The sequence below is a fragment of the Ornithorhynchus anatinus genome, chromosome 10 (assembly GCF_004115215.2).
Source record: "Ornithorhynchus anatinus isolate Pmale09 chromosome 10, mOrnAna1.pri.v4, whole genome shotgun sequence".
NCBI lineage: Eukaryota > Metazoa > Chordata > Mammalia > Monotremata > Ornithorhynchidae > Ornithorhynchus > Ornithorhynchus anatinus.
The window spans coordinates 31,981,456-31,991,525 of record NC_041737.1 but is presented as its reverse complement, the minus strand read 5'-3'; the positions used below and the strand labels follow the sequence as shown (position 1 = coordinate 31,991,525).

Sequence of the window (10,070 nt, the reverse complement as noted above, 5' to 3'; positions counted from 1 at the left end):
GGCGGGGGAGGGCGGGCCCGGCGGCGGGGAGGCCGAGGACTACAACTCCCAGGGGCCCGCGCGCCGCGCCTGCGCGCTGGGCGGCGGAGGAGGCCTCAGGCGGCGGAGGAGTTGGTGGAGGCGGCGGCGGCGGCGGCGGGCCGGGACCGGCCCGGTTCGGTCCGGTCCGGGGGGCTTCCGTCCTTCCTTCCCGTCCTTCCCTGTCCGGTGCCTGGGCGCCATGAAGGGGTCGCTGACGCTGCTGTCCCGGGTCCCGGCCCACCCCGACTCCCGCTGCTGGTACCTGGCCTGGGAGCCCGCCGGCGCCCTGCTCGCCTCCTGCGGCGGAGACCGCGCCGTCCGCCTCTGGGCCCCGCAGGGTGAGCCGCCGCCGCCGCCGCCGCCGCCGCCGCCGCCGCCGCCACCACCCCCACCCCGGCGACCTCCGGCCTCTCGTTCGTTCCTTCGTTCAAGACCGTTGACTGAGCGCTTACTAGGCGCCGAGCACCGTTCTAAGCGCTTCGTATCCATTCGGTAGTATCGATTGAGCGCTTACTAGGCGCAGAGACTGGACTGAGTGCTTAGTAGTCATTCGGTAGGACTTATTGAGCGCTTACTAGGCGCAGAGCACTGTTCTAAGCGCTTAGTAGGCATTCAGTAGTATTGATTGAGCGCTTACTAGGCGCCGAGCACCGGACTGAGCGCCTAGTATCCATTCAGTAATATTTATTGAGCGCTTACTAGGCGCAGAGCGCCAGACTGAGCGCTTAGTATTCATTCGATAGTATTGATTGAGCGCTTACTAGGCGCAGAGCGCTGGACTGAGCGCTTGGAATGGATTCAATTTATTGCTCTCGTTCTTGTCTGTCCGTGTGGCCCGATTAGACTGTGAGCCCGTCAAAGGGCCGGGACTGTCTCTATCTGTTGCCCATTTGCACATTCATTAGTACTTATTGAGCGCTTACTATGTGCGGAGCGCTGGGCTGAGCGCTTGGAATGGATTCTATTTATGGCTATCGTTCTTGTCTGTCCGTCGCCCCCGATTAGGCTGGGAGCCCGTCGAAGGGCAGGGACTGGCTCTATCTGTTGCCCATTTGTCCATTTCAAGCGCTTAGTCCGGTGCTCGGCACATAGCAAGCGCTCAGTAAATACGATTGAATGACTGAATGAAATCCGACTGCCCCGGACCGTCTCTATCTGTTACCGATTTGTCCATTCCAAGCGCTCAGCCCAGCGCTCTGCACATAGTAAGCGCTCGTTAAATACTGTTGAATGAACAGATCGGTAACAGATAGAGACAGTCCCTGCCCACTGACGGGCTCACAGTCTAATAGTCCGCGTCTCTGCGATCCTACCCGTAATCGTAATGACGATGCTGTGCTTGTTAAGGGCTCACTATGATGATGCTAATCATGTTGGTGTTTGTTAAGCGCTTACTTTGTGCAGAGCGCTGTTCTAAGCGCTGGGGGAGATCCAGGGGCGTCAGGCGGTCCCACGCGAGGCTCACGTTCTTCATCCCCGTTTTACGCTGGGGTAGATACAGGGTCATCGTGTGGTTCCACGAGAGGCTCCCGGTCTTCATCCCCACGGTCACACAGCTGACGAGTGGCAGAGCCGGGATTCGAACCCACGACCCCTGACTCCCCAGCCCGGGCTCTTTCCGCCGAGCCCCGCGGCTTCTCTAGCCGCCCATCCGTTTCGACGGCGTCGACGCCTGGACGGCGCCTTGGGTTTTGCCGCCCGCCTCCCCCTTTTAGCCGGTGAAGCCGCCGTGGGGCAGGGATCGTCCATTCCCAGCGCTCGGCACGTAGTAAGCGCTCGATAAATACGATCGAACGAATGAGCGAATGGATCCGGCGGGGCCCGGTCCCGGTCCCCCGCCTCAGCGGGAGGGAGCGTCATCTGTTGAGCGGTCTGCTCTCTGCCAGATCCTGCCCAGGTGCCCGGGAACATCCACGGAACGTGGGTGGGCGGAAGACGACAGTCACGATCGTGACGATGGGTCGTCGTCAAGCGCCTCCTCCGTGCCAGGCACTGTACTGAGCGCCGGGGGTGGGTGCGAGCAAATCGAGTCGGCCACGGTCCCTGTCCCGCGTGGGGCTCACGGTCTCGGTCCTCGTTTTACAGATGAGGGGAAGGGGAAGGGAAGCGACCCGCCCGAGGTCGTGCAGCGGGAGAGTGGGGGAGCCGGGATTGGAACCCGTGACCTTCCGACTCCCAGGCCCGGGCTTCGCCACGCCGACGATCTCTCTCTCTCTCTTTCCCCGGGCCGGAGGCGGACGCAGAAGCATCACCTTTCAGTGTCCGGACCGAGCCCAGCCCTCCCCCTGCCTCCGGAGCCTGTCCCGCGTCGGCCCCCGGGCTTCCAGCCTCTCCTCGGGCGCAGCGTCTGGGGAGCGGAGGCCCCGATGCGCGGGGGGACGCGAGCCGAACCTCTCCCCCGCCCCGGCCTCCCGGTCAATCCGCCCGCCGGCGGTGTTGGTTGGGCCCTCCGTGTGCGCGGAGCACCGCGTCGAGAGTTCGGGAGAGGACGGCGTGGCAGAGTCGGTCGACACTCTGCCCGCCTACGACGAGCTTACGGTCTAGAGGGGGAGGCGGGCGTTAACGTGACTAAATTATGGGTGGGTACGTACGGGCTGTACGGTCTTCGTTCATTCAACAGTATTTATTGAGCGCTTACTGTGAGCAGAGCACTGTACTAAGCGCTTGGAACGGACAAATAGGTAACAGAGACGGTCCCCGCCCTCTGACGGGCTCACAGTCTAATCCATCTTCCTACTCAAACCCTGTCCTCCTCTTGACTCTCCCGTCACCGCAGCCCCCCCGCCGGCCTCCTTGCCGACGTTCCCCGCCCCCCCCGCCTCTCCTCCCCGCGCCGGTCCGTATTTCGCTCTGCCTCCCGCGTCGCTCTTCTACAGAAGACGTTCAGTCCCTGCTTCCCCGCTCCTCAAGGGCGTAGAGCGGTTGCCCATCCCCCTCCACCTCAGTTTCCGTTAAACTCCTTACCGTCGGCTTTAAAGCGTTCAGTCACCCGGTCCCCTCCTACCTCGGCTCGCTCACTCCCCTGCGACAGCCCGGCCCGCACGTTTGGCTCCCCCGATGCCGACCCGCTCACCGTACCTCGGCCTCTTCCGTCTCGCCTCCGACCTCTTGCCCGCGTGCCGCCTTTCCTCTTCGTATCCCGCCTTCAGGGCCTTATCGAGGACACGTCCCCTCCAGGAGGGCTTCCCCGGCTGAGCCCTCTTTTCCTTTTCTTCCACTCCCTCCTGCATCGCCCTGACTCGCTCCCTTTATTCATCCCCTGCTCCCAGCCCCACAGCGCCCACGTACGTATCCGTAATTTATTTATATTGATGTGGGTGCTTGTTGTGGGCCGAGAAGGCGTCTGTTCTGTTGTTATATCGTACTCTCCCAAGGGCTCAGCACGGCGCCCTGCACACGGTGAGCGCTCAGTACGTAGGATTGACCGAAGGGCTGTGGGGCTGAGGGCGGGGTAAGTAGCAAGTGCTCCAAGGGGCAGATCTAAATGCACGGGCGACGCAGACGGGAGAGGGAATGGGGGAGACGAGGGCGCGATCTCTTGGAGAAGATGTGACTTCGATGAGGGTTTGAAGGTGGGTGGAGATGGGCCGGCGGGTACGAACGGGGACGGAGTCTCGGGCCGGAGGCGGGCGAGGGCTCGGCGGGGAGGTAGACGAGGCCGAGGGACGGTGAGCGGGTTGGCATCTGAGGAGTGAACCGCGTGGACCGGGTCGTGGCAGGAGAGCAGCGAGGTGAGGTAGAGGGGAGGGAGCCGATCCGAGCGCTTCGAAGCCACCGGTGAGGAGTTTCTGTTGGATGCGGAGGCGGACGGGCGACGGTTGGAGGCTCCTGAGGCGTGGGGTGATGTGGTGGGCACGGTTTTTTAGAAGAACGACTCCCGCAGCGAGAGAGGGGCGCGAACGGGAGCGGAGAGTAACGGGAGGCAGGGAGGTCGGCGAGGAGGCAGATGGGAGAGGCAAGGCAGGATGTGACGAGAGTTTAGATCGGTGCGGTAGTTTGGGCGGAGAGGGAAGGGCAGATTTCAGCCCTGTTGTGAGGAAAGGGCAGGTCGTAGCGAGGTTGCGAAGGTGGGAGGGATCTGGCGGCAGATTCGAGCCTGTGGGTTGAGTGAAGATGAGGCTGGGAAACAGCAAAGGTTATGGGCTTGTGAGATAGGGAGGTTAGCGGTGTCGTCTAGAGTAGTGGGAAAGTCGTGGGGCCGACGGGTTCGGGCGGGAAGATGGGGAGTTTGGGACCCGTCGCGTTGGAGGTGCCGGCGGGAGACATCCCGAAGGCGGGAGAAGATGCGAGATCGCCGAAAAGGAGGGAGAGCCATCGGGGCCGGAGACGTCTCAAAGGGAGCGGGCGCAGGTGGAGAATGGAAGGGGACCCCGATCCGAGCCGCGAGGGCCTCCCGCAGGTCCGGGGCGGGAGGCGGAGGAGGAGCCCGCGAAAGAGGCTGAGGGTGAGCGGCCAGAGGGACGGGGGAAGAACCGGGGGAGGACGGTGTCAGAGAAGCGGAAGTTGGATGTTTCCAGGAGAAACATTTGCTCTTACGCGTTGGATTTGCACCTCTTATTCACCCGCCCCTCCATCCCACAGCGCTTACGAACCGTACCCGTAAATTAATTATGTACGTTAATGTCCGCCTCCCCGTTTAAACTTTGCTCCTGGTGGCCAGGGGACGTGTCTGTCGACTCTGTTACGTTGTACTCTCCCGAGTGCACGTTGTGTTCGTTCATTCAATAGTATCGAGCGCTCGCTACGTGCCAAGCGCTCGGAACGTACAATTCGGCAACGCTACACCGTCGGCAACGACAGAGCGTTCTAGCGCGCGCTCCGCACGCGGGAAGCACCCAGAAAATAGGATGGATTCGTTGATCGAGAACGGGGCCTGTCCACAGCGTCGAGGCCGCCGAGCGGTCGAGGAGGATTGGGATGGAGTAGAAGGCTCTGGATTCGACAAGAACCAGGTCGTCCCCGGAGACCTTAGAGAGGGCTGTCTCCGCGGAGGCGGCGGAAGCCGGATTGCCGGGGGTCGAGGGGTCGGTCGGAGGAGGGGAAGTTGAGGCGGGGTTGGGAGAGGGACGACGGGAGGGACGCGGCCTCCCCCCCCCGCTTCTCCTCACGTGTTCCTCCTCCCCGACCGTCGACCGTCGGGAGCCCGCCCTCCTTATTCTCGGACGAGGGCCTCGTCATCCCCGCCTACACCCTGGGGCTCGGCAGAGGGAGGGAGGGAACGGAGCTCATCCCTCAAATTGCCTCTGCCCCCAGGGGACGGCTGGGTGTGTAAGTCGGTCCTGTCGGAGGGGCACCAGCGCACGGTGCGGAAGGTGACCTGGTCCCCCTGTGGGAGCTACCTGGCCTCCGCCAGCTTCGACGCCACCACCTGCATCTGGAAGAAGAACCAGGATGACTTTGAGGTGACGGGGCGGGAGAGCGGGCGACCGGGGGGGGGCGGGGGGTGGGATGAGGGGCGCCCTGGGCTCCCGCCCCCTCCCCTCTCCATTTTTAGACTAGGCTTTGCTCCTGTGAGGCTTCAGGAACCTCCCCCCCCCGGCACCTCTTCCTCCCACAGTGTGTCGCCACCCTCGAGGGCCACGAGAACGAGGTGAAGTCAGTGGCCTGGGCCCCTTCGGGCAACCTCCTGGCCACGTGCAGCCGAGACAAGAGCGTCTGGGTGTGGGAAGGTGAGTCGGGCCCGGCCGCCGGAGGGGCGGGGGGCGCCGGCCTCCCCGGGCGCGGCCGCCGGCCTCATCCCCCTCTCCCCCAGTGGACGAAGAGGACGAGTACGAGTGCGTCAGCGTCCTCAACTCACACACGCAGGACGTGAAGCACGTGGCCTGGCAGCCCACGCAGGAGGTACGGGCCCGAATCCGCCCCCCTCCTCGCCCTCCAAATGCGTCCCCTCCCCACCTGGAGCGACGGATCGGTCGTTTCCCGGTGTCGGGGCCCCGCGAGTCTCCTCGCGGCCAAGGATTGATCGGCGGAGGGGGCCCGTCCCCGCCCCCCGCTCCCGGGTGGTTAGGCCCCGGAGGGGCGGGGACCCCGTCTGATTCCCACTTGCGGATTCTCCCCCGCCGCGTGGTGCTCCGCGCGCCCTGGACGCTTAATCGGCGCTGCGCCTCCCCGAGCCTCTAGACCGTCCCCGCCCCCGTGAGCGGGCACCGCGCCTGCCCGCTCGCCCGCGTCGCGCTCTCCCGAGCCCTCAGTAGAGCGCCGCGCGCGCGGGAGCGCCCGGGCGGGCCCGGTGAGCGACGGGTCCGTCCCCTCCCAGCTTTTAGCGTCGGCCAGCTACGACGACACGGTGAAGCTGTACCGGGAGGAAGAGGACGACTGGGTGTGCTGTGCCACCCTGGAGGGCCACAAATCCACGGTGTGGAGCCTGGCCTTCGACCCCACCGGCCAGCGCCTGGCCACCTGCAGCGACGACCGTACCGTGCGCATCTGGCGCCAGTACCTGCCGGGCAACGAGCAAGGTGAGCGGCCGCGGGCACCCGGTCTCCCCCCCCCGGCCGGCGGGCCGCCGACCCCGGGGCCGGCCCCTGAGTTGGCCGCTCGTCCCCGACAGGAGTGGCGTGCGGCGGCTCCGACCCCACCTGGAAGTGCATCTGCACCTTGTCCGGTTGCCATTCCCGGACCATCTACGACGTGGCCTGGTGAGTCCCCCCGGCCGAACGGCCCGTCCCTCTCTCCGGTCCCTCGCTCGTCCGTTGAATCGTATCGGTCGAGTGCCTGCTGGGCGCAGAGCGCTAGACGACGGTAAATGGACGCGTTCCCTGCCCCCAACGAGCTTACGCTCTAGAGGGGGGAAGACGGACCTTAATGGAAATCAGTAAATTACAGATAGGTGCGTAGGTGCCGTGGGCCTGGGCAAAGGGGGCAAGTCAGGGCGACGCACGAAGGGAGTGGAGAAGAGGAAAGGGGGGCTTAGTGTGGGAAGGCCCTTCGGAGGAGATGTGCCTTGGATAAGGCCTGGAAGCGGGGAAGATTTGAGGAGGGAGGGCGTTCCGGGCCAGAAGCGGGACGTGGGCGAGGGGTCGGCGGTGAGCTAGACGAGAGGGAGGTTAGCATTAGAGGAGCCAGGTGCGCGGGCTGGTTCGAGTAGGAGAGGTGCGGTAGGAGGCGGCACGGCGATGGAGCGATTTCAAGCCGGTGGTGAGTCGTCCCAGTTTGATGCCGACGTGGACGGGCAACCGCCGGAGTTTCTTGAGGGGAGACACGTCCCGAGGGTTTTTGTAGAAGAACGACCCAGGCGGAACGGGACGGGGGCGGCCGCGCAACCGGGCGGGACTCGGATCCCCGCCCGCGACCTCTGTACCCCCGGGGCAAGCGGGGGAGCGTTCCCGAAGGGGTCTCCTCGGCCCAGGCCTCCCCCGAGCCGACTTCAGTGACAGGCCACGTCCCGCCTCTTGGCTCCCCTCGTTATATCATCAGCAAACACGGTGCCGGGACAGAGGTTACGGGGTTCGGTTAATAAGAGTTATCATCGTACACGTTAAGCGCTTACTGTGGGCCGAGCACTATTCTGAGCTCTGGGGTGGATACGAGTCAATCAGGTTGGACCCAGTCCCCATCCCACACGGGGCTCACGCTCTTAATCCCCATCTTTACAGGACTCGGCCCTGGGAGACGGAAGTAAAGGACGTGGGACTTGCTCTCCAAGAGTGTACAATCTAGTGGGGGGACTTAAAGGACGTGGCTGTGGGAGGCAGGGGTCCAGGGTTCGAGTCCCGGGGCTTTGCCGCTCGCTTTCCGTGTGGCCTCCGGGCGGGTCACCTATCGGGGCCTCTTTCCTCATCTGTGAAACGGTCTTCCCCTTCGAGACCGTGAGCCGCAAGAGGCACGGGAACCGTACCGTGTTCCATCCGCTTATCTCACGTCACTCCCAGCGCTCGTCCTTGGTACGTGGATAATCGGTGCCGTGGTCATCGCGGCTCGGACACGACCCGCGTGTAAACGCGAACAGAGTCTGCCCGCGGTTGCAGACGCGAAAGGCGATATTTTTGCAGCGGGGACGGGTTTTACTTCTCTAGATGCGCCATCCCTCTGGCTTTGCGAGTCCCGTGGAGGGATGGATGGATGGGTAGGGGCCTGCCTGGCCGCGGGTGTGTTGGACCGAGGCAGAGTCCGCCCACCCTGGAGCGACGTCCGCCACCCCGCTTCCTCCCAGCTGCCCCGAGAGACCCCCCCCCCCCCCCCGAAGTGGCTTCCGGGGAAAACCCGGGGGCCTCTTCTCGGTTCCGGACCGTCTGCCGAGTCCGAGCCGCGTTCCCAAAGAACCGTTTGAGGTGAAACCACTTCCGGCTCCCGCTCCCTCTCCCTGAATAAGGCCTTTGGTCTGGAAATTGAGGGAAGGAAGCATCACCTGAGACCGAGCCCGCTCTTTTTTGATGCCTTCTTCCGCTCCCGCGATCCCGCTCTGAGCCCTGGCTCTCCACGCTCGGGACGGCGTGGGAGAGAGTGAACCTCAGTTGACGCTCGGAGCAGCCAAAGCCGCCGCGCGCCAGCCCGGGCGGCGCGGCCTGGCGTCCTCCTGCCTTTCTACAACTCAGGGTCCCCGATGTCTTCGCCGTGAAGGAGAAAAAGACGCTGATAAATTCCGCGGGGGAAACCCATCGACGGGGCGTGCGCGCTTAGCTCACCCCGGGGGGGCGACCTCACGGCTCGGCCCTCGCGTGGCTTCCCGTGGAGATCTCGGCGGGCCGAGTCGGGAGCCCGTCAGCGAGCGCCGGGCTCCCTCGGGCGCCAGCCCCAGACCGGAGCAGCTCGGAAGGAAGTCGGAGTCGCGCGGCCCTCGTCGGGGCGGTGGGCAGGCCTCTCGGAGGAGGCGGCACCGTCGCTCCGGGACACGGATTAGGAAGAGACCGTTGGTCCTGGAGGGAGCGGAAACAGGTCGAGGGACGGTGGCTCAGGCGCGCACGCACCTTCTCGCCCCGCCCCCCCTCCGTGGGGGTGGCGGGACGGTGATCGGGTGTTTACCATATGCCAGGCGCCGTACCCGAGCACCGGTTGGACGCGGCCCCCGTGGGGCTCACGGTCTCAATCCCCGTTTTGCAGATGAGGTCACCGAGGCACGGGGAAGCGGGGCGACTTGCCCCAAGCCACACGGCGGCTGGGGGGGGGGGGGGGGGGGGGGCAGAGCCGGGATCCCCGTCCTTCTGACCGCCCCCGCCCCCCCCCGGGCCGGGGCCCCATCTGCCGCGAGAGCCGTCCGGGAGCGCCGTGACTTTGGACGCGTCTGTGTGTCTCCCCTACAGGTGTCACCTGACGGGGGCCCTGGCCACGGCCTGCGGCGACGACGCCGTCCGGGTGTTCGAGGAGGATCCCGGCTGCGACCCCCACCAGCCCACCTTCTCCATGACGGCCCACCTGCCCCGGGCCCACTCCCAAGACGTCAACTGCGTGGCCTGGAACCCCAAGGAGCCCGGCCTCCTGGCCTCCTGTAGCGACGACGGGGAGATGGCCTTTTGGAAGTATCAGAGGCCCGAAGGACTGTGAGCTGGGCCCGCCCCGAACACGAGACCGGGCCTCTTGGAGAAGCATCCAGGTTCTCCTGACCCTCGGTGGGGGGCCGACGCGGCCCGGCCCCCCTTTCCTCGGCCTGAGGCCGGGAGGAGCCGCGTATAATAAACGTCTAACGAGAACCTCCTCTCGCTTCAAGGGTCGTGAGGACGGCTCGCGTTCGGGGTACGAGGGCCGGGTGGGAGAGAGCGATGCCTTTCTCCCTCCTCCGCCAACGTCGTGCTCGAGGTATCTGTCGAGCACCGTACTGAGCGCGGGGCTGGACGTAAGGCGATCGGGTCCCCCTTCTGCGGACGGGGGAACCGAAGGGGGAGAGGTCGAGCGACTCGTGCCCCGACCTCTAGGCCGCGGCGCTTCCCGTCCTCCGCCTGCCGCCCCCCGGCCGGAAGACCGGAATCGGTGCTCGTCACCGCGCCCCCCTCCGCGGGCCGAGCACCGTTCCGAGCCCCGGGGGTCGATAGGGGGACCGGGTTCGGCGTGAGAACGGCGCCGGGCGGACGTCGACCTCTCCTCGGGGCGGGCGGTAGAGCGGAAGGCGGGCCGAG

General features: G+C 65.4%; 1 protein-coding gene across 1 annotated transcript; it reads left to right on the top strand.

Moving 5' to 3' along the window:
• Nucleotides 1–116: 116 nt before the first annotated feature.
• Nucleotides 117–9,651, top strand: CIAO1 (cytosolic iron-sulfur assembly component 1). The gene is made up of 7 exons (XM_029074087.1): nucleotides 117–359; nucleotides 5,275–5,423; nucleotides 5,579–5,690; nucleotides 5,774–5,862; nucleotides 6,278–6,479; nucleotides 6,572–6,659; nucleotides 9,261–9,651. Exons 1-7 carry the CDS (start codon nucleotides 221–223, stop codon nucleotides 9,499–9,501), a joined length of 1,020 nt encoding a protein of 339 aa, XP_028929920.1. The 5' UTR covers nucleotides 117–220; the 3' UTR covers nucleotides 9,502–9,651.
• The last annotated feature ends 419 nt before the right edge of the window (nucleotides 9,652–10,070 follow it).

Bases quoted from the DNA above. Each gene is read 5' to 3' on its own strand.
- CIAO1 (XM_029074087.1), top strand. From the start codon at position 221: ATGAAGGGGTCGCTGACGCTGCTGTCCCGGGTCCCGGCCCACCCCGAC. The intron at 360-5,274 runs GTGAGCCGCCGC...CTCTGCCCCCAG, and splicing joins CCGCCTCTGGGCCCCGCAGG to GGGACGGCTGGGTGTGTAAG. The intron at 6,660-9,260 runs GTGAGTCCCCCC...TCTCCCCTACAG, and splicing joins ACCATCTACGACGTGGCCTG to GTGTCACCTGACGGGGGCCC.